The 24,606-nt window shown below is 37.8% G+C and overlaps 1 protein-coding gene across 1 annotated transcript in view; it reads right to left on the reverse strand.

The window, feature by feature from the left end:
• Window positions 1–24,132, reverse strand: part of LOC149848062 (DNA-directed RNA polymerase 1B, mitochondrial-like) — a 39,529-nt gene extending 15,397 nt beyond the window's left edge. The window contains exons 1-9 of the mRNA XM_090017242.1: window positions 22,548–24,132; window positions 22,133–22,342; window positions 21,923–22,056; window positions 21,761–21,827; window positions 20,987–21,045; window positions 20,545–20,662; window positions 3,763–3,876; window positions 3,237–3,368; window positions 2,737–3,153 (exon numbers count right to left, since the gene is read on the reverse strand). Of these exons, the coding sequence (XP_089873368.1) occupies window positions 2,737–3,153; window positions 3,237–3,368; window positions 3,763–3,876; window positions 20,545–20,662; window positions 20,987–21,045; window positions 21,761–21,827; window positions 21,923–22,056; window positions 22,133–22,342; window positions 22,548–23,495 (2,199 nt within the window). The 5' untranslated portion in view covers window positions 23,496–24,132. The remainder of the gene's footprint in view (window positions 1–2,736; window positions 3,154–3,236; window positions 3,369–3,762; window positions 3,877–20,544; window positions 20,663–20,986; window positions 21,046–21,760; window positions 21,828–21,922; window positions 22,057–22,132; window positions 22,343–22,547) is intronic.
• Window positions 24,133–24,606: the final 474 nt, after the last annotated feature.

Consider the following 24,606-nt stretch of genomic DNA (forward strand, 5'->3'; position numbering starts at 1 on the left):
AGGAACACCAATTGTTTGCAATACTCCAAACGTAGGGAATCCAATATTCCATGTGCACTATAAAAATATTCAAAAGTACAAAAAAGGTCATCTAGAGTCACTAAACCTCCTGATAAATTTGTGTCCTACAAATCTTTTTTCCCAAATATAAGGCATTTATTGCATTAATACACTCGTATATAGAACATTCATCATATGCTCAAGCCAAAGAACATATTGAATGGGTATAAGTCATGAGGGCAAAATTAAAAGTCTTAGGAAAGGCTAACACTTGGACTATTCAAGATATTTTACAAGGAAAGAAACCTATAGGTTGTAGGTGGGTTTATAAGATTAAAACAAAGAGTGATGAAACTTTTAAAGACATAAGGTCAAATTAGTGGCCAAGCGATATTCCCAAGAGTATGACCCAGATTATGAAGACACTTTTGCTCTAGTTGTCAGGATGACTACACTTAAAATCTTAATAGCCTTAGCTTTTGTTAGAAAACGACCTATATTTTAAATGAATATCAAAAATGCTTTTTTCAATGGAAACCTAGTCGAAGAAGTATATATGAAGGCATCACCTGGTAAAAATATTCTTAAAGGTAAAGCTCTTCATTTAGAAAAAGTTCCTTATGGTCTTAAATAGGCACCAAATAACTGGTATGACAGTTTGTCATGTTATACTCGATATTGGACATGGTAAAAATATTTTTGACTGACATTGCTTTGTTTGTTAAGATTTTTTATGCAGGGATTATTATTATTCTTCTTTATGTGAATGACATGACCATCACCGAAGGAGACAAACTGTGAGTTGAAAACATTAAAAAACTTCTTAAAAAGCATTTTTAAATGACTGATCTAGGTTTATTGAGATAATTTTTTAAGAATTGAAATTGTTTATTCCCCTTGAGGTTACTTATTATCTCAATCTAAGTTTGCTTTTGATATTGTTTTCAGGTCCGGAATCACAGATGATAAAAGAGTTGATACCCCAGAGGTTGTCAACACCAAAATATGAATTGATGATGGAGAACCTTTTGAAGATCTCACTCTTTACAAACAGCTTATTGGAGCAGTTTCCTATTTCTCAATTACTAGACCTGATATAGCACGCATACATACAGCTAGTTAATTTCAGCACGCTCTAACTTTTGTTCACATGTGACCAGTTCTGCGTATTATTAGATATGTTAAGTCTTCTCTTTTTCAAGGCTTCTTCTTGTCTGCTTCATCTTCATTAGATTTGAGTGCTTATATTGATGTTGACTGGTGATGTAATCCCAATAACAAACACTCAACAACTGGTTTTTGTGTTTTCATAGGAGAATCATTGATTTCATGACAGTACAAAAAGCAGCAGAAGGTTTATCTTTCGTCAACCGAAGTTGAACATCGAGCCATGACCACCACAACGATGGAGGTAGTCAGGCTCAAAAGACTGATGGCTGATATGGTAGTTAAAGTGACAAAAGTCTCACGCATGTGCTGTGACAACAAGAGTGCAATCTACATTGCCAGCAACCGAACATTTCATGAACGCAGCAAACATATTGAAATGGATTGTCACTATGTCAGAGAGAAGTATCTACATAGGACCACTGATCTACCTTATGTTACAGCAGAATACCAATTAGCAAATTTCTTCACCAAACCTCTCGTTGCTCCTAGATTTCATTTCCTCCTAAACAAACTTTCGCTCATTGTACTATAAGTTTTGAAGAGTGTTAAAAAGTATATATACATAAATGTATAGGCTATGTCATATAGGTGCGGGTGCGGCACTTTAAAAAAACTTGGGTGTGGGGTGAGGGGAGGGTGTATATATATATAATTTTTAACAATTTTAAGTTAACACTATGTGTATGTGTGTGCATTTATGTATTTATATAATATAATATAGATAAAAATGGACTTGATTAGGGTTAAGTGAATCTACTTTTGGATAGAAATGGGCCTCAGTATGGTTGACTTCACCTAACACAAAGGAAGTTATGTCCAAGTGTCGCACCCGCCTGGGTGCGACGCGGGTGCGGTGCCCTGTTAGAAGAGTCTGTGTGACATAGTGTATAGGTATATATAATTATAATAATACATATATATATATATATATATTATTTATATAGTTATATATTATTTTTCCTTTTCTTTATTTATTTTTTTCTGTCTTTTTAGGATGTCTAGTTCTTTTTTAACTAGACTCAAACTAGTCAACATTTTCATGTTGACTAGTTTGAAAAGTCAACGGCTACAAATACAGTCGTTGGACTTGCTACGACGACTCCTTTAGAGCCTCTTAAAGGCATTCCTCTCCCTCTAAGTGTGTAAATAGGGGTAACTCCCCTCTCATTGTAAGAATGTTTTTTAAGCAATTTATGTGAATGAAATAAATTTATTATTTTTCTTCTCGAGTTCTCTCATTTGTGCCCTTTTGTGGGTTATGATTAAGATGTCTTTAATAGACACTTGTGAGCATTTGTGTTTTTGTGAAGATATTCATTTCATTACATTAACATCTATATGAATTCCAGCATGTATGTCCCCGGAGGGGAAAACAAAACTCAGCAATATAAAGAAGAGAGTACTAGATAAATAGAAATGAGCAGTGTGTGATGAAACATCAGATCCAGATGTTGGAATCTGATGTCCTCCATAACTGGAACAAGTGGCATTTGAGATAATGCATATTGCAACTGTTGCAACTCAAGGAAATACTTTAAAATGTTAAGAGATTCTGGAAATTATCACCTGATGAATAGGCACATGTGAAATGGTTGTTTCTGGTGAAGAGCTCCTTAAAGCATCAGAAAGATTGATGCAAGCGGCTAAGCACTGGAAGGGATCTTCTGCACTTAACCACCACCTTGAACCTTCCAGAGGTCTATCCACTGAATCAAATATATCATCCAAGTGGTTCTCAACAAAAGCTAATCGGCCATCATATGATAGCTTGTCAATACCACCAGCATATAGATTTGCCACATGTATTTTTAACCAATGTAATCCTGACTTCCCTAGTGGGCGCCCTTCTGCAAACTCTAGGACCCCCCTGCAAAGATCTGATCCAAGATGATTCAAGTATGGATGCATGGGATATGCCCGTCCACGAAAATCTAAATTATGCGGGTAGTAGAATCCTTCTTCATCCTTCATCTTGCGAGCCACCTGAGGAGAGCATAAGATCAGCATACATCACTAACATGCAACAGATTGGAAATATTATAGCAGACGTAATGACAAACTCTTACAGCAAGCTTAAGCTCCACATCACACCGCTGTGAGTATCTCTCACTGTTTTCCTTTCTTGCATTCCTCAAACTCCATTTCCACTTCCTCAGAACTGCTTCATCCTCCGTGTCTGGCTTCTCCGGTAAAGGGACCTGCCAGTATGTTGACCAGATAATAAAGACAAAGGCTATACATGGAAAACCTACTTCAGTATATTCATATATTGTGCAAAAGCAACAACATACTTGCTTAAAAACAAAAATTAATCAAACTAAAAGATCTTTTGTAAAGAATACTATTTCCCGATCTCTAAGGGTGTGTTTGTGTTACAAGGAAGCAGGCTCCACGCAGGGACAATTTTCTCACTGATTTCAGTACCAGCTTTCCTGTGGGCCCAAGGAAACACCCCAGTTTTTTGTGTGTTTCTGAGGAAAGGCCACATTTTCTATGGCATCCAAATACATCCCAAGGGACAAGCAAAACAACCATATAGCTTCTCTTCTAAGAAAACTAATTATCTTTTCATATATCAGAATAATAACTTACATCTTGACAGTCAACTAGTCCTGCAAGGTGACCTCCACTAGCCCAAATTCTGTCTACTACTGCAAGCACCCTTTTATTAACCCTCCATTTGGTACTCCCAAGTGTATCCAAGGCCTGCATGGAAATAATTACTTGAGAAAAGGCAGATACATGTGCATATGCATGTAATCCCATATATTGATGTGTAAGCATGTATACATATATACACACATACATATATATACCAAGGTTGTCAGACTAGGAAGTGGAAGGGGGAAACGGAAGCGAGAAGCGATGTATTTTAAAATGTATAGGAAGCATGTATTTTAAAATGTATAGGAAGCAGGAAGCGAGGAATAAAAAAAGCAATATAAGACACTAAGAATTGAATGAAAATAGAAATGGATGCAAATAAAAACTAAAATAAAAGTGATTATTGTTAAATTTCATGATTTTTTAACGTAATAATTAAATTTTAAAAAATCTAAAAAATGATGACTGCCAATTTAGAGAAAACACATTGAAGTGAGTGAGAAGCGTGAGAAGAAATACATAAAAAACATGAAAAGTAAGAAAAGTAGAGTGAGAGAACATATAAGAAGAATAGAAAAAGTGTGTGGAAAGCATAGGAGATGCGTGGAATGGAGATTCTCATCAAGTTTCGGAAGTGATGAGTATCACTCTTTCGAAACAAGTTTCTGGGAAGCGAGCTTCCCACTTATCTAAGAAACTTCCTGTAACTCTGATATATACATATATTAAGACCCATATATGGAGCAAGTAACTGGAATACTTTTAAGTATTACTAAAAAAACCAAAATCTTTAATGCTTCATGCTAATGTGTTTGAACTAAAAGCTTGATTCAAGACATTATTGTTTATGGTTTGGTAAACTATTTAGAACACTTTTTGCACATAAAGGTGACTTGAGGTACACGGATTGCAGATATATTGGATTCAATTACATCAAATATAGAACTAAAATAGGCACGATAATTTTAATGTGTTTTCAGATCCACTGTAAATTCAATATGCATCGGAATAATGAGGATCCAAGGTGAAAGTCTGTGGGTTCACATCTGCTCGGATTTGGATCAAATGTGTCCAATTTAAGCCTATGGTGGGCTTTGTTGGTCCTATGAAAATTAATATGGCAATAAATGTGTTGATATCAGGTCAAAAAGCTAAATGGATCCATATGATCCTTATATTAGATCCATGAGTTGGATCCAGATTAGTCTGTTAGAAATTGATGTATTTGTTATTGTATACTTTAGGGGAATTTTTGTCCTTAAAGTTAGAAGGCTGAGGGGCATTGTAATTGGTCATATTTATTCTTATAAAAGGAGGGAGGTCACAAGAGAGAGGATGAGCTCTAATATTTTCCCTCCTTTCTTCTTTTCTTCATCTTGTCTCTTTCTTGTGTTACATGGCACAGATCTCAAGGTATGCAAATTTCACATTGTATCAGAGCGACGCATGAGTAAGTCCCATTAGATCTTGACTATTTTCCCTTCTCTATCCCGTAACATTGCTTTCCATCTTTTCCTTTCTTTCAGATCTTCCTTAGGTCTGAATCTCACATATATCGTCCCTCTTTACATTCGATCTACCCTAGATCTGTGTTTCTTTTATTAGATCTACTCTACATCTAAATCTCATTCATCGTTTCTATTCTCTTTTATATTATTTCTTGACCCAAAGATTCAACAAAAAGTTTTTCGTCTTCTTTAGACTCACCTCTGCATATTCGTTGTTGTTGCTGTTGATATTTTAATCTACACCTGGTTTTAAAAAAAAGGAATATTAGGTGTCAAATTTTTTTTTTAAAAGGAATATTAGGTGTCAAATTTTTTTTTTAAAAGGAATATTAGGTGTCGATTTTTTTTCTAAAAAAAGGAAAAAATATACATATATTGGGAGTGTCATCATCTGCTGATGTCAGCAGCCTGGTTCTGTGTGCCGGAGTATCAGGTTCTGTCTTCATCTTCCTTGATTCAGTTTTTCTATCCTCTTTACCTTCATGTCATTGTCAAATTCAATTACATCCTCCCTTCTTAGCTTGTCACTGAAAAGTTGGATGAGACAAACTTCATGAACTGGAAAAAACAAAACACTCCTTCATCTGTAGTCATGATTTAATGGGACATCTCGATGGACCCAAATCTGCCCCACTGGAATTTGTGGCAAAAACTCGAAAAGGAACAAAAGAAAAGGAAAATGAGGCAGCCAAAAAAGTAACTCCTGAATCTATAGTCTATGTTAGAAATCCAGATAATACAACTTAGTTCAAGAATGATCAGGTCGTTGTTGCGTTAATCACGGCCACCATGGTAAGGCAAGTTCTACTTCACACTCCAACGGGAGGCACTGTAAGTGAGTTGTGGGAGTTTTTACACACATGGTATGAACAAATATCTACTCCTAAAGTTTACCACCTCAAATCTGAATTTGGTGCTTTAAAGAGAGGAAACAATAGTGATGTTGAATTCCTAGACAAGATCAAATATGTTGTCATTCAGCTGGCTGCTATTGGAAGCCCGTGTCAAATGAGGACGTGTGTACTCAGACTCTTCGAGGACTGGGAGACAAGTACAATATGTTCATAGCTATGTATATGGGATGTGAGAAGAGGGCGAACTTTGATCAGCTCAGATCTATGCTCTTGGAGTTTGAGTCTACATTTTGCATATCCACCAAAAAAGGAAGACTTGTGGTCCCAACATGAAGTGATGCTGGCAGCCAATACCTCATGTGGATGTGGTTAGAGCACCTTCGACAACAGGTGTGATAATCCTAGTCCTAATTCTTCTAACAATGCCAATCATCATAATGTGATCTGTCGAATGTGTGGGAAGTGAGGCCACACATGCTATACTTGCTATTGGAGGTACTTCCCAACCTATCGCCCTCCCACGGTGACAAATCCTGCTTGTTTTTTACAGTTTTCTCCACCAAGCAACGGTGTTGGTAATGTAAGAGGACCCCGATCAAGAGTATATAATGCTGGTTTCAATCCTGGACATGCTCCTTTTGTTGCTCCATCTTCTACCTCTGGCCAAAATCAAGATATGGATACCTTAAGTGCATCTTTAAGTCAGATGGGACTGCAAGGTGGTTCCCATGGTACTCCTTGGGCAGCAGGCCCAAACTAGCAGCAGAGCAATTCAATTAGCCTGTCTTGGCCAGCGAATTTCAATTAGCAAGTGTAGACAACTTCTACTACTCAGTCATTGCCTCAAAATGCATGGTTTCTAGATTCTAGTGTTGCTCATCACGTCACTCACAAATCTTGTTCCCTATCGCGATAATGGAAGATTATCACAGGTGATGGAAAATTTCATCCCATCACTCACATAGGAACCGCCACTATACCTACTCCTAGTGGGTCATTTTATCTTCCTAACACGTTCCTTGTTCCTAACATTCAACGTAATCTGATTTCTATATCTCAGCATACCGATCAAACTAATTCTCACATTTCTTTCTCTTCTTCATCTGTTTCTGTGAAAAATATTCACACAAAGTGACGAAGCAGAACCTCGTTGAAGGGAAACGATATGGAGGATTATATGTCGTCAATTAAGCACTTGTTCATCGTCCTCAAGTTCTCGTATTTGATATGGATCTCCCCAAAAATAATGTCGAGTTGTGGCATAAACGTCTAGGGCATTGTAATTCTAGTTTTATTGGGCGTGCAATAAAGGCCTTATCTCTTTGAAAGGTAAGGCATCAAAGGTGTCAATGTCATCTTCTCATTAAAAGTCATGAACTTCCTTTTGGTGTTTCTAATAAAAGAGCTTTATTTCTTTTAGAGTTAATTCATTCTGATATTTGGGGCCATCATCAATTATGTCTTTGTCCAAATCGAAATATTATATGATTTTCATTGATGATTTCACACGATATACCTGAATCTACTTTTTGAAATCTAAAGACCCGGTATCATCGACCTTTCATAAATTCAAATTGTTTGGCGAAACCCAATCGTCACAAAAAAAAACACCGTTTAGTAGTGATGGTGGTGAAGAATTTGTATGTGACCTTTTCAAATTACTTGAGCAATAATGGAATTAAACCTGAGCTCTCTTGCCCAAGGACCTCTCTGCTAAATAGGGTTGCTGAGAGCCTGAGTGGTGGGTCATGCGGTCCTTCTCCTTCAGCAAGCCAGTGGTGTTGCTACTCTTCAGATCATGTACCTACATACCAGATCGTGGGAGACACTCTCCCAGCCTATTATAGATGTGTAAGTAACCTCCATATCTGAATCTCAACCCTTATCAAGTGTATGTTCTCCAGAGCCATGAATCCAAAATCAACCCATATCGTTAGATCGACCTACCCAAGAAGCCTATTATGGTAACATGGACTGTCAGCAACCTATACTCCTATCTAGCAACTCCCATACCCTCTCATATGTCTCTAGGCCTCCCTAGAACCTCTGGACCTAGTCCTATATATTTTGGATCATGTGTTATACCCAAACCATCTCCCTAGCCAAAACTGCACCTACCTGATTTCTCAATTTGCCATGTTTCATTTGTCCAGCTTATTCGCAATAACTAAGAACCTCTGGCCTATTCCTCATCTTGTTAACCAGGATTCATAACCTAGGACACATCACCCACAGGCCCCAAGGTCGAGGAATAACAGGTTCGATCCTATTGAGTCCACCAAACTTTAATTGAAGTACTCGACAATTGCAGATCTAGATCTTCCTGTTGGTTCATCTCTTAATTTCAACGTCATTGCATCCAACACCAACACAAAAATTTCTGCTGGTACAATAGATTGGTATCATATCAAACTTCATACCATGGAGGGATCTCATCCTCCCATGTGGACAAGAATGAAGAGATTCACCGGCATGTTGAACATGCTAGGATGATTGTGGAGCAAACCCAAAAACTGTTTGACAACAAACTTACAACATCCACTACATCCACTAATGAACAAACAAAAGGGCTAACACCCAAACCCACAAGAGACAACACAACATAAAAATATAAATGTCTCTTATTGAAAAGAGAGAGAGCTCTCAAGAGTGAAAAATACAAGAGGGGTTCACCCCTATTTATACACAAAAAGAAGGAGAGGAGGAGTGGCCTTATGACCTTAAAAGAAGAGCCACCTAGGGGCTCCCATGGAGTCGTTGGAAGCCCCCAACGGTCACAAATGTGACCGTTGGGGGCCCCATCGACTCTATGGTGGGGCCCCTTTTAGGTGGGCAAAAATATAAAAAGAAAAAAGAAAAAAAAAAGAAAAAAGAATTTACAAAAAATAAAGAAAAGAAACAAGTACCCCTATCGGGTACTTGTGAAATGACTAAAATACCCCTATCGGGTATTTTAGATAATACATATATATATGTGTATATAAACATATACATATATATGAATTACATATATTTTAACACCCTCCCTCAAGCTTTACGGGGATATAACCGAAAGCTTGTTAAGGAGAAACAAAAAACGAGGAGCAGCAAGGGCCTTAGTGAAAAAGTCCGCCAACTGGTAGTACGATGTGACGTAAGGTAGTGCTATGGTTCCTCTCAGGTATTCATCACGTACGTAATGGCAGTCCATCTCAATATGCTTAGTACGCTCATGGAAGGTGTGATTGCTTGCAATATAAATTGCACTTTTGTTGTCACAACACATCTTCGAAGGAGTAGAGATGACAATGCCCATATCACTGAGGAGACTTCTTAGTCATACAAGTTCCATGGTTGTAGTGGCCATAGCACGATATTCCGCATCCGTTGAGGACAAGGATACTTTGTGTTGCTTCTTGCATCTCCAAGAAATCATAGAGTCACCTAAGAAAACACAAAATCTCGTAATTGAGACTCGGTCATTGGGATTTCTTCCCCAATCAGCATCAATATAAGCAATTAAATCAAGTGATGAGAAGGAAAGAAAAACTCCCTTAGTTATGGTGTTTTTGATATATCTGACGATCCTTAAGACTGCACTTATGTGCACGGTTGTAGGTGCATGTTGAAACTGACTGACAGAGTGGACAGCATGAGCTATGTCTAGCCGAGTAATGGATAAGTAGGTTAGAGACCCAACAAGTTGCCGGTACGGAGTAGGATCCTCGAGAGGTGTTCCATCTTCCAACCTTAACTTTGCATTGATGACTTCAGGGGTTTCTGTCTTCTTATCATCGAAGATACCAGATCTAGAACAAATGTCAGCAGCTAGTTTCATCTGAGAGAGAATGTACCCTCGATGAGAGTACGCCACTTCAATCCCTAAAAAGTATCTTAAGAAACCAAGATCAGACATGTCAAAATGTTCTTTTAAAACTTTCTTAATATCATAAATTCCTTGCTCATCACTTCCAGTGATGATCATATCATCAACATAAAGTAGTAAAATAACTACTGAAGACCTTGCACTTTTCACAAACAAAGCAGTGTCAGTATAACATGAACGAAAATTCAAACTTGTCATTACATTACTAAATCTATCATGTCAAGCCTTTGGGGCTTGTTTTAAACCATATAATGTCTTTTTAAGTTTGAGAATTTTATTTTTACCAATACATACTCTTGGTGAGGGATCCATGTAAACTTCTTCATTTAATTCGCCATTTAGAAATGCATTCTTAACATCTAGTAGATAGATAGGCCATTTTTTCAGTGACGTAATGGCAATAAGAGTCCTAACACTAGTCATTTTAGCAACAGGTGCGAAGGTTTCTTCATAATCTATACCATATTCTTGAGCATATCCTTTAGCTACTAACTGTGCTTTATAACGTTCTAATGAACCATCACTCTTAGTTTTAATTTTGAAGACCCATCTACATTCAATTGATTTCTTTCCAGTGGGTAACGAAGTTATTTCCCAAGTTTTTGCCTTTTAAAGGGCACTAAGCTCTAAGTTCATGGCTTCAACCCATTGGGGAATGTTTTTGGCCTCATTATAGTGTGAAGGTTCATGAAATGAGTGCAACGCAATTAGACACGCTCTATATCTTGGAGTTAGAGACTCATAGGAAACAAACCTATTAGGAGGATTGGAGATTCGGCCGGATCTCCTTAAAGAAGTTTCTTCTATGTTGGACTCTTGAGAGTATTTTTCTAAGGCGCTCATTTGAGTTTGTTGACCACGCCTAACATAGGTTTGGATTGGTCTATCACTTTCATCTATAACACTGTCAAGAGGAATATCCTCTAGATCATTCAAAGACTCATTAGAGATTTCCTCTTCTTGAGGAGTCTCATCTTCTTGAGATAGAAGATCAAATAAAAAAGCATATTCACTTTGGTCAATATCTTTAGTTTTCACAAAGTCATTTTCATTTTCTAAAAAGGTTACATCTTTGGATACACAGAGTTTGTTATTTTTCAAGTTAAAACATCTAAAACCCTTTTGATTTTCTCCATATCCCAAGAAAACACATTCAATAGCTTTAGGACATAATTTGTCCCGTTTATGTGTAAGGACAAAACATTTACATCCAAAAATTCTTAATCTATTGAAATCAGGTGTTCTTTCAAATAGTTTTTCATATGGAGATGTATTTTGTAAGGATAAAGATATCATTCTATTTATTAAGTAAGTTGAGGTTAAGGCCGCTTCGGCCCAAAAACTCTTTGGAATTTCTTTGGAAATAAAGAGTGTCCTAGTGGTTTCCATGATGTGCCTATGCTTTCTTTCGGCCAAGCCGTTTTGTTGGGGAGTCCTAGAACACGATCTTTGATGACAAATTCCATTTATTTCTAAATAATTTTGAAATTCATTTGATAAATATTCTCCACCCGAATCGGATCTAAGAGTAGAGATATTACTTGAAAATTGATTTTTAACTATCATATGAAATTTTTTGAAGAAGTCAAAGACTTCGGATTTTAAATTGAGAAAGTAGATCCATACATACCTAGTGTAGTCATCAATGAAAGTAACGTAATAGGAGTACCCTCCTTTAGACATGACCGGGGAAGGACCCCAAACGTCTGAATGGACTAACTCAAAAGGTCTTTTGGACACAAAATTTTGGTTTAGAAAAGGAGTAGATTTCATTTTGCCAAAAATACAATTCTTGCAAACAAAATGTTTCTCATTACAAAATTTCTTTCCAAATGGAAAGGAGTACATTTTTTAGAAACTTGGATGTCCAAGTCTTTGATGTCAAATTTCAATATTTTTATCTTGGACATGGTTACAAAAAGAGTTAGAGGGGAGATGGCATCCTATTGATTAAATAGGTGGAGGTTAACACGGCTTCGGCCCAAAAACTTTTAGGAATATTTTTAGAAATGAGTAAGGATCTAGTGGTTTCTAAAATATGTCTATGTTTTCTTTCCGCTAGACCGTTTTGTTGAGGAGTTCTTGGGCAAGATTTTTGATGACAAATGTCATGTTGTTTTAGATATGATTGAAAATCATTTGATAAGTACTCTCCACCCGAATCGGATCTAAGAATAGATATTTGACTTTGAAATTGATTTTGAACTTTTGCATGAAATTCTTTGAAGAAGTTAAAAACTTTCGATTTAAAGTTAAGAAAATAAATCCATACATATCTAGTATAATCATCAATAAAAGTAACATAATACGAATAACCACCTTTGGATAGAACACATCGGAATGCACTAATTCAAAAGGTCTTGTTGTCACAAAAGTTCTAATAGGAAAAGGAGTAGACTTCATTTTTCCAAAAATGCAATCTTTGCAATTGATATCTTGTTCTTTACAAAACTAATTTCCAAAAGAAAAAAGATACATTTTAGAGTAACTTGGATGTCCAAGCCTTTTATGCCAAGTTTCAATATTTTTGTCTTGGACATAAGTACAAAATGAAGTATTTGGAAGTATTAAGTTATCCATAAAATAAAGGTCTCCCTTCCTATGGCCTTGCCCAATCCGCTTCCCGGACCGGAGATCCTGCACAAAGCACCCTTGGGATGAGAAAGATATTTCACATCCATGGTCGGCTATTTGAGAAACGGAAAAGAGGTTAAGATTTAATTTAGGAACTATTCTAACTTTTGGAACAAGAAAATTTTGAACATTTTTAGAATCAAGAGTTCCAATACCATTTATTTTGAGAAAAGTTCCATCGGTCGTAGAGACACAAGATATTTTTGAATTGGTGTGCACATTAGTTAATGCATTTTCATGAGGAGTCATGTGAAAAGAGGCTCCGGAATCTAAAATCCAAGAGTACGTACCGGGAGGTGATGATGAGGCAATGGCGGCACCGGAGGTGGAAGAAGTAGCCTTTAGAATTTGTTGGAGAGCCAAGGAGATTTGTCCAAGAGTATCTTTGAGATCCCCGTTCTTGCCGTCATCTTCTTTGGTGGATGATTCTTCAACGAAAGCCACCTTTGGCTTGAATGCCCCATTTAGCTTTGGGCAAACGGGTTTAATATGTCCCGGCTCATAACAATGATGACATATAATCATTTTTCTTCCTCCATTCCCTTGCTTACCAAGTGATTAAAATGGAAGGAGAACAAAAGATTGATCTCTTCTTCAAGCTCAATGGCTCCAACTACATGATGTGGGCCGCCGCCATGGAGAACAACCTCAAAGGTAAAAAACTTTGGGGATACGTTATGGGCACCATTCCGGAACCACAACTCCAACTAACTAAGATGAATGGTGATCAAGAAAAAGCTCTTGAAGGAAATGCCCACATGAAGGCCATTGAAGATCACCAATCTAAAGTGGAAGATTGGGAAAGTAAGCATGCCAAGATTCTTGCTTGGTTCATGAACAATGTGGAGCTCAAGATTTGCGCCAACATTGCCAAGTTTCGGATGGCTAATGAAGCATGGTTCTTTATGAAAGGTATGTTTACTCAAAAAGACCTTGCTCGTCAATTCTCTCTTCAAAAAAAATCCGGACTATCAAGCAAGGAGAAATGAGTGTAAGGGATTACTTTAGCACTCTTGGTCCCCTATGGGATGAACTATTTTTACTAGAACCAAAATGGGTTTCTAGTGTGGATGTGGAATTAAGGAGAGAACAAATGGAAAAAGAGCACTTTTTCCAATTTTTACATGGGCTTAGGCCCGAATATGAACAAGTTAGATCTTCCCTCCTACATAGATCTAAGCCTCTTCCCTTGGAAGATGCCATAGCCGAAATATGCCAAGAAGAAACTCGTCTTGGCATGATTAAAGGAGGAGATGATGTCGTGGTCGTATCAAAACCCGACAACCATATGAAAGCTTACAAACCTCCACATTTTGGAAGGCAAAATAATTATAATGGCAACTATAGAAAAGCCATTTGCCATCATTGTCAAGAGCCGGGTCATATAAGACCTAATTGCCCTAAGTTAAATGAAGCACCTAAAAATAAGGTTGCTTCCGTTGAAGAAGCTACTCAAAAGAAAGAGGAAATCATCAAAGGGAAGGAATCTTTTTTTCTTGCTCAACTATCGAAAGCACTACAAACTCTAGTCAAGATACCATCAACCTCGGGTGCTGCCATAGCTTCTTCCTCTCCTCCAGGTATGTCTTCTTGGATCCTTGACTCTGGAGCTTCCTTTCATATTGAAAATGAGCTTTCTGATTTGTGTAATAATTATAAAAACTCCTATGTTTCAACTGCCGATGGTACATCTTTACAAGTAAAAAGTTTTGGAACTTTAAACTTTTCAAAAGATTTCTTTGTGCCAAACATGAGAGTTGTACCTCAACTTAATTTAAACTTTTCATGGATGTGAAATCTCCTTCTCAACTAAGGATTGCTCTATACAGGATCTCTGGTCCGGGAAGCAGATTGGGCAAGGCCATAGGAGGGGAGATCTCTATTATATGAGCAACTTGAAACTCCCTGTTAAGACATATGTAATAATATGTAATAATACATCTATATATATAAATATAGATGTATTTACCATAATACCCGATAGGGGTATTATGGTCTTTTCACAAGTACCCAATAGGGGTACTTGTTTTATTTCTTTTATTTTGCTGTTTTTTATTTTTTGTTTTTTATTTTTTAAATGTACTTTGGGATACCGAAAAGGGACCCCACAATGGAGTCGTTGGGGGCTCCCAACGACTCTATTGGGAGCCCCCTTTGGTCTCCCTTCTCATATAAATAGGGGGAACCCCCCTTGTATTTGGTATGGCTTTTAGAGAGCTCCTCTTCAATAAAAGAAATATTCTTTTATGTGTGTAGCCTTATTATAAGGCCCTTCGTATATCCCTTGGTGGATTTTCTCTCTTGTGCTTGTTTCTTTTGTCCGTGTTGGACATTGTGAATGCTTTGGCATTCTTGAATTCTTCTGCATACTTCATTACATGGTATCAGAGCCATACGATCTTCTAAGGTAAAATCGTGTCTCTCTCTACTTCCTTTCTTTCTCACATCTTCATTTTGTAGCAATGGAAGTCAAGATCGATCTATCATTCAAACTCAATGGGGAAAATTACATGATGTAGGCATCCGCAATGGAGAATAATCTCAAAGGCAAGAAGCTTTGGGGTTATGTAATGGGAACCGTTCCGGAACCCCAACTTAAGCTCACAAAGATGGAAGGAGATCAAGAGAAAGCACTTGAAGGCGATGCTCGTCTCAAGGCCATTGAAGATTATAATCACCAAATGGAAGATTGGGAGAGCAACCATGCAAAAATCCTAGCATGGTTTATGAATAATGTCGAACTCAAGGTATGTGCAAATATTGCAAAATTCCGCCGGGCAAATGAAGTTTGGTTTTTTATGAAGAGTATGTTTACCCAAAAGGATCTTGCAAGAGCTTATTTTTTGCAAGAAAAAGTAAGAACCACAAAACAAGGTGACATGAGCATACAAGATTATTATAGTGCTCTAAATCCTTTGTGGGATGAATTGGCTCTTTTAGAGCCTAAATGGGTGGCTATGGAGGATGTGGTACTAAGACAAAAACAAATGGAACAAGATAGATTGTTTCAATTTTTATTTGGGCTTCGTCCCGAATTTAGACAAGTTAGATCATCACTTCTCCATAGATCTATGTTTCCTCCCTTAGAAGAGGCTATTGCCGAGATTACTCAAGAAGAGACTAGGCATAGCATGGGTAAAAGCATAGAGGAAGTTCTTGCCGTATCTAAACCCGGCAATCATGTTAAACATGATTTACTGCAAAGACAATATGAAGTCTGGTAAAGGTCGGGTACTGCAATGCTCCAACCAAACTCCTGAACTTCTCTGGTTCATCTTCAACCCCATCATTTGTCATCTTCACTTTCATAGCTAAGGGTGTTTGGACAGGTTTACAATCAGTCATGCCAAATCGTGAAAGAAGATCAATCACATAATTTTGCTGCATCAAAACAAGGAAATCCTTACCTTGATTAACTTCCACTCCAATATAGTACCTCAGAGCTCCAAGGTCTTTCATCTAAAATTTACTGTTGAGCATGCCTTTAAGCTTGGTGATTCTTCTGGGGTCACTCCCTGCGATGACTATGTCATCAACATACACAAGACCGATGGTAATATGCAGTCCATCAAAATGAACAAAGAGTGGATAATCACACTAACTCCTGATGAAACCCGTGGTCTGAATAGTTATGCTAAAAGTCTCAAACTATGTAGGAGATGCTTGTTTTAGACTGTAGATGGATTCTTTAAGCGAAGGATTGTGGTCTGAACATCTGCTTCAAGATATTCAAGTGGGTGCTCCATATATACTTCTTCATGCAAGTTTCAATGAAAAATTGCGTTTTTGACATCCATTTTATTGAGTTCTCAACCATAGGTGGTAGCCAAGGAAAACACAATCTAGATGGTTCCCATTCTCACTATTGGACTAAACGTCTCATCGAAATCCAATCCATGCTCATGAGTGTATCCATTGGCACCCGACCACGCATTGTATCTTTCTATGCTATCGTTTGCTTTGTACTTTATTTTGTACACCTATCTACACCCAACTATTTTTTTGTTAGTGGGTCTAGGTACAACTTTTCAAGTATCACATTCATGCAGTGACGATATCTCCTCATTCATAGCATCAACCCATTTAGGATTGACACTTGTTTCAACATAAAATCTAGGTTCTTGATTGTTATCAATGGATGCAGCAATGGTCAAAAATTCAGCAGAGAATTTCTCATAACTTACCCAGCGCTGAATAGGATGTATGACACATGATGACTTTCTAAGCTGTATTGGCTGAGCAGTCTCCACTATAGATTCAATTTTTCCTATACTAGGCTCCATACCAATTGCTGAAACTGCATATTCCTGAATATCACCCTGCTGTGAATCAGCCGTAGCTATTGTAAAAGTATCTTCAACAAGATACTATGATCAAGACCTTAATATTCTTGACGAGTGCACACATGCACAACAAGAACCCTTTAGAACACTTGTGCACAAAGGCACAATCCACCAAATCTCACAAATGCACACAAGCATAAAAAATAAGGAATTTGTATTGAAGAATTTAGAGTGCATAAGCTCCAAAAAAGAATGCTTAGTGTTAAAATATATGTAATTCATATATATGTATATGTTTATATACATATATATATATATGTATTATCTAAAATACCCGATAGGGGTATTTTAGTCATTTCACAAGTACCCGATAGGGGTACTTGTTTCTTTTCTTTATTTTTTGTAAATTCTTTTTTCTTTTTTTACTTTTTCTTTTTTATATTTTTGCCCACCTAAAAGGGTCCCCACCATGGAGTCGATGGGGCCCCCAACGGTCGGTTCCCAACGACTCCATGGGAGCCCCTAGGTGGCTCTTCTTTTAAGGCCATAAGGCCACTCCTCCTCTCCTTCTTTTTGTGTATAAATAGGGGTGAACCCCTCTTGTATTTTTCACTCTTGAGAGCTCTCTCTCTTTTCAATAAGAGACATTTATATTTTTATGTTGTGTTGTCTCTTGTGGGTTTGGGTGTTAGCACTTTTGTTTGTTCATTAGTGGATGTTGTAAGTGCTTAATGCACTCTTTGCTTTTCCGCATATTTCATTATATGGTATCAGAGCCTTGTGTATGCTCTTCTTCTTAATATAGCTAGTTGTGTAGCTGTATTTTTTTCTTGTTGTATCTCTCTTCATTTATCCTCTTTCTCAAATTATGCACTCCAAGAATGAGTCATATGGAAGCTGCCAAAAGAATTCTCAGATACATTAAGGGTACCACCAGAGATAGGCTAATTTACAGGAAGCTTTCTACAAGGAGACCTGGTGGTAGTTGCATATTCAGATGCAGACTGGGCGAGTGACCCTTCTGCTAGAAGGGTCAGTGACTGGAAATGTAATTTATCTTATATCTCACCTAGTAACTTTGTCAAGTATAAGGCAATGGCGGCAGTGATGTCATCTTTTGGCTGCACTTCATCAAAGGATATCAAGATCATTACTTTTTTGTGATAACATGAGTGCAGTGATGATTACCACCAATCCAATCCAGCACAGGAAAATGAAACATGTGGAGTTAGACCAGCATTTTGTCATAGAAAAAGTAGAGAGTCAGGAAATCCAATCATTGTTTGTCAGAGGAGAAGATCAAGTTGAAGATTTGTTCAACAAGCCTTTATCTTCCATAAAGACATTGGTTCTTGAAAGACAAATTGTCCATGGTCATCAAGGACCCATGTGCAGTTTGAGGGGGAGTGTTAGAAATTGATGTATTTGTTATTGTAAACTTTAGGGGTACTTTTGTCCTTCAAGTTAGAAGGTTGTATTGTGTTGTGTATAGTAGAGGGGCACTGTTGTAATTGGCCATATTTATTCTTATAAAAGGAGGGACGTCCCAAGAGAGAGGATGAGCCCTAATATTTTTCTTCCTTTCTTCTTTTCTTCCTCTTGTCTCTTTCTTGTGTTATAAGGCGCAAATCTCGAGGGGCACAGATTTCACACAGTCCAGATTTTGGTGATTTAGAATTCAACATAAATGGTTTTATATCAATTCATGTTAGTTTCTACTCTTGAACATTTTATTAAGCCAAATTAAGTTGAATGTTGAAACTCTACTCTAGTCATAAAAATTGTCAAGACTTGGAAAATATCGTGATATTTTTGTGAAATATACACAAGCCATGAAAATCCTGATAATATCATGAAACTCTAAAAAATATCACCTATTTCCAATATATGGAAATATTATTATAATTTTCTATATTTTTAGTTTCATTATTTTCATATATTTATTTCAATTTTTTAAATATAGGTGGATATTTTCCTAGAAAAGAAAAAATCCATTTTATCATGGGATTTCCCATGCCAGAAGATTAAGACAACAAGATTTGTGACCTTGGTCGAACCCATCATAACACACAAGCTAAACAAGAAGCATAAAAAAGGCCCTGGCCCCAAATTTATAGGAATTTTTTTTTATATTGTTTCCAAGCAATTGTTTCTTCTTTAAAATAAAGATAAGCGAGTAAATAGAAATAAATAAGTCCAAACACTGCCTAAGAATTTGGCAAGGATATGAGGTATGTCATATAGGTACAGTTGCAGGTACAAGGTACACCACAACTAAGAAAAGGTATGACATGCAACTTTTGGAAAAGATGGATACAGAGATGCAGACACAAAACCACTCATATATGTATGTATATACTAATGTACACATACATCTGCACACACAAGCAGGCAACAACGCAAAAACAAAATAAAACAGAATAAAAATAGCCCAGTCAATGTTGATCAAAGCCCAGAAAATGGACAATCATAGACAGATGCATGTTGACAGCACCTAAGATTGTGCACACTCATACACAAGTGTTACAAGTTCTAGCATCACATTGTGTCAACATGGGTACAGCAGCCCTTCTAGAAGCACACCATGTTACATAGGATATAAAAGAGAGGTAGCTCTTGTTCAAGAGAACATGAAAGACTGACAGCTATGCTTTCAGCAGCACATTGAAATAGATGGGATCATGCGTCTGTACATGGCAGTCCTCTTGCACGGAGAAAATAGAACGTGTGCACATGCACAAGGCCTTCTGTGATACTTGTCACCTTACGTCCACAGATAGACCATCTTTAAAGTGTCTTCTCTCATTAAATAGTTCAAAACCTACTTGAGGATCCAATGAAAGACCAGTCTAAGTTATACTCCTTCCACTATGTCATATCACAGTGACAAAAATTGTAATCATTATCATTAGAATTTCATCAAATGATGTTAACGTATTCTATTGCAATTGCAGAAAATACTATTATTTTTTCAATCTGTTGAAATATTATCATGAAATAGTTTCCAGTTTGTGTGTTTTTAAGTCCATATGCTTTCATGTTTTAACTTTGAAAATCATTTACATTTGTTTTTCTCTTTTTCTTTCTATTTTTTGTTCTTTGAAAATTTTCTGAGTTTATCATATCAGATTTTCTATAGTTTTAGATTTCTCTCTAGAAGTTGCATCACAGAAAATTTGTCAACACAATAATAGTAACTATGACTGATATATACATACTGAATAAAGGATGCAATCTGTGCACACCACACGCACTTGTGTGTGTCTAACAATGTAACCTAGCATCAGTTGAGCTTTAGGAAACTACTTATTTTCATGTCTTATAGGCTACTTTATGTCAATGTATGGAAGAGTGTGTTCTCCCTTGAAGGGAGACTGCATAGACATAAATGGCAATATCCAAATCCATTCCAAAAAAACATTGGTTCCTGATAAAAAGCCTTCCCAACAGTTATGCTTCTTTTATAGGATTTAGTTTGTTTGCATATGTGTGTGCATGTGGACAGGCAAAGCTAATGAGTAAATTACAAGAAACTAATAAAGGGATGAAAAGCTCCTCAAATGCAATTACTTATAATATAATCACATAACTTTAGGATGCCAAAAGGTAAACTTATAAATGCAGACCTCAAAGACAGATTGCAACTGTTTCCTTGGAGCACTTTTCACTGCTTCACGCTGTTGTCTTGCTCCATGTGTGCGCATGACGTAAGATGGCAAAAATAGATGTGCACCTTTGTCATAGCTGTTGATAAGCATATGATCATTTAGGACGATTGGAAAGAATGACGAGGTTAAAAATTTCAGAGTTTCAAATGATCCTACAGAAAATTTAAAAAAAAAAAAACAGGGAATAAGCCATAAAAGCAAGACCTTCCAACCAGCCAGCAATTTAAGATGAGGCTTATGGTTCCAAGAAAGGTTAATCAAAATATAGATTGTGTGTTCAGCTTATTGTAAATCCCATGTACATTTTGCAAGCAGAAAGTAAACCAACTTATCCTATGGTCAAAGGATAACCCTCTTGAGAAAAAATAAAATAAAATAAAGCACCGGGAATCAATCATACCCTGTCCAACCGAGTGGAGGCACCAACATTGGCATGTAAGGAATCACCATGTGCCTGGCCTGTCAAAAAGTATACAATGTTAAAGGGAAGAGGTATAAAAAAAAGTACACTTGATCAGATGATTTTCACAACTGATACTCTGCTCCGTCAAGTTGCCAATAGATCTTAAGGATCACAGCTAACAACATGGAATAGAAACATATTCTTATGTAAAGTTACATATTTTATCTGGATTCTGAGGATAACTGAAACATAGAAGAAAATAACAAATCCAGCGACCGATGGATGCTTTACATGAATTTGTATGATAACAAGCAATACTTGTCTCAGTTGTTACTAAAGCTCAGGAAGATCAATGGTCCACCTGTGATATGACATTCAGGGAGTTTCACAGAATATAGATTGATTCTATTTTCTTCCAAACATGGAACAAATGGCTATCCAAAAAAGACTTTCCCATAGTCGAAAGTTCAGGCAACTATAAGATGCTTCTTCAATCCCCAGTAGTTAAAAGAATTATAAAAGGTCAATCCATGATCTCGCAACTAACTAGCATTTCAAAAGAAACTTTGTCATATCCGGGTATTAAATACTTTGAAAAGCAAAAATGCAAGGTTATCAGATAGCACAGAGACAATAATTTTATGTGGAGAGAAAAGTGCAAATCATAAGATAGAAATAGTAGTTGGAAGGCTAGCAACACCAGAACAACTGATCATTATTCTGTCATTAAGTTATAAGCCATTAATGGACCAACAATTTTCTTGCACTTACAGTTCTATCAAGTCCTTTACGAACTAGAGGATCACATTCAATAACACCATATCGTCTCGAATTATTCCTGGGAAACAAAAAGTATGAAGCATGAATATTTACCTATCACATAAAAGTAGTTATAATAATATCCAAACCATCAATGTCAAAGATATATCTTACTGTTGATGGTTTGACGGACTTCTCAGCGAGTGCCTGAATGCAGGACGAATATCAGGTGGACCATCTGCTGTCTGATCGAGCGGAGGCTGAATATAAGCGGTTTCCATCAGTAGCTCAATAAGACGACAACCAACCTGCCAAAGACAAATGCAGCTTAGACAAACTCATGTCAATTTGACATGGACCTGATTTATGTAACCTGATCAATACCTTAGCATGACCCTCTGTGCCCCACGGCTCCGAATCATCCTTTCCCTTCACTATCTTAGTCACCTGCCGTAGTTTTTGTTTCTTTATCAAACTTGTCACCTTTTTCCTTAGAAATTCTTTTTCCTTGGTAACAGCTTCAGGTTCTGCTTCGGCCTTATTTGCATTAGCAGGTTTCTTCTTCGTTTTCTCAAGAAACCTATGAATCCTAGCCTGAAAGTGCAAAAGATGTTATTGCTACAATTCTTACACTTTAAGTGGACAAATGAAGTTAAGATAACTGTTCAAAGGCATTCAAATTGTTCATGATCAATGACAACTCCAAAATGCTTAATTATCGTGGCAGATTAAAGGCATGAAATTCAGAAGATTAGGATCAGAACTCCCAACCAAGCAAACACAATTAGAGCTTACCCACCTCATTTTCAATCGCCTCACCAATTTGGCAAGCTGCTTGGACAACTCGAGCGCACCCATTGTCATTCGAAGTCATCATCAGCCCCATCAACTTATGCATGGTGATAACTGCCATCATATCTGCGGGTAAATGATCGATATAGCGGGCATAGGCTGCCCTGCTCTTCCCCTTCCTATAAGACTCCTGCTCAGCAACGATGCGATCGCGAAGAGGCTCAAACCAACCAAGGAACAGTGACTTCATATAGGGCAAATTTGGTGCCAGTTTCTGCTTGCACATATCCACCAAGAGCTCCCTGTACTCCCTTGCTGCCTGCTCCCACGCTTCCGTCTCAATCTTAATTTGCCTCCTCTTCAGAGCTTTATACTTCCCAAAGCCCAAATCACCAAAATCCGGCTTGTTTTTAGCGTCAAATTCCCCTGTTTTTTGTCTGGCCACCTCCTCAGAGAACTCTTCCAAAAGCCCTTGAATTTCTTCTATCGCCGAATCATCCTCGTCCGTCGAAGCCACCGCTTCTGCAACACTAGCAAAACCTTGCACCGATCCTACCCTGCACCTAAAACTAGCATTCATAAAACGCAAGAAACTCGCTTGATCTTCGATACTTCTTCTATACAATCCGACGCCTCTATCTCCTAATCCTTCTATCGATCCCAAAAACCGTCGGGTACCCACTTCAGAACACCGATTCCTAAACCCTAAAGCGAACCGAGAATGAATATATCTACGCGAAGATGAAGCTAACGACGAAAAATCATCCGAAACGCTGCTTTGGAGAGTAATAGATCGATGAGCTAGACCCAAAACCCGCGAAAGGGGGTGGTGTTTTTTGGCAATCCTCCACATCGTTTTAGGGTTTTCTAAGGCTCTTGAGCGAAGTAGATTGGGCCAGAGATTCTGCGAAGAGCGACTCCCAAAATTTGCAGCGGAACATGGGCCATCATACATCAAAATGCGGGGAAAAAAGAGGAGAAGAAGAATAAGATGGAAATGGAGCGAAGCCAGAGGAGATAGAAGCCATGAGAGAGACTGAGCGAGAGAGACGAAGGAGGCGGCTTAAACCCTCCTTAAGCCCCTCAGACCTTGGTCTTTGCCTTTCTATGTAGGGTTATCAACGGGTCGGGTTTGTATAGGTAATCGACCTGACCCGATCTCCAATATCCGGGTATGGGCATAAAGGCGCAAATGGATGAGATACGGCATCGAAATGCCGACTTAAGGATATGTTTGATGGTTTGTCGAGAATTGGACAAAATGAAAAAAAAAAATGGTTATGTTGTATCCAATGTTTGTTTGAATCGTATTAGGAGGTTGTGTTCCAAATGTTAGTTGTTTGATGACAATTAGGGATCGGGATTTCGCCGGAGACCTCGAGCTTCAACGACCACAATCCTGTCGGGATCATGTAACAGTGGCCCGGTGACGGAGGGAAGGGGGCTTTGGCCATCCCCAAGAGCGACAAAAAGCTATCCAGGCCATCGCGGACGATCGTCCTCACAACGAACACCACCAATTTCCGCAATGGTTCAGGAATTCACCAACATCCCCGATGACTGCAAAACCCTAAAAAAGCAATATCCCGACCCATTTCACCGCCTTCTTTTCCTGACAACAAAGCTCCATACCAGCTTGAAACAGAGTATCCCCAATACCAAGCCTGGTCGAGCTCCAGATCTCACATTTTACACAAAAATCCCAAGCAAAGCAAACACATACACAATTGCACATAACGTCAGGATCTAAAAGCGGACCGCACTACAAAAAGATGCATAACACCCTAAATCCGACGGATCAACACTAGAAACGGGGAAACTCCAGTGAAAACCCCTAGAATTGGGAAAAGTAAGACGGATGAAACATATCACGGGGAATAGAACTCCATGAGGACGCCTCTCTCTTTGTCGACCTCCTGCTTGAAATTCTCCTCGTTGAGGACGACGACGTCGTCCGCAATGAATAATGCTAGGAGGATGGCCAATGCGCTCAGAGAAAGCCAGTTCTTAATGCCAGGATGGCCAATCCGCTCATTGATTTTATTGAAAACTAACGTCACTGCCCA

Source organism: Nuphar pumila, chromosome 1, assembly GCF_984573655.1.
Source record: "Nuphar pumila chromosome 1, dmNupPumi1.hap1.1, whole genome shotgun sequence".
NCBI lineage: Eukaryota > Viridiplantae > Streptophyta > Magnoliopsida > Nymphaeales > Nymphaeaceae > Nuphar > Nuphar pumila.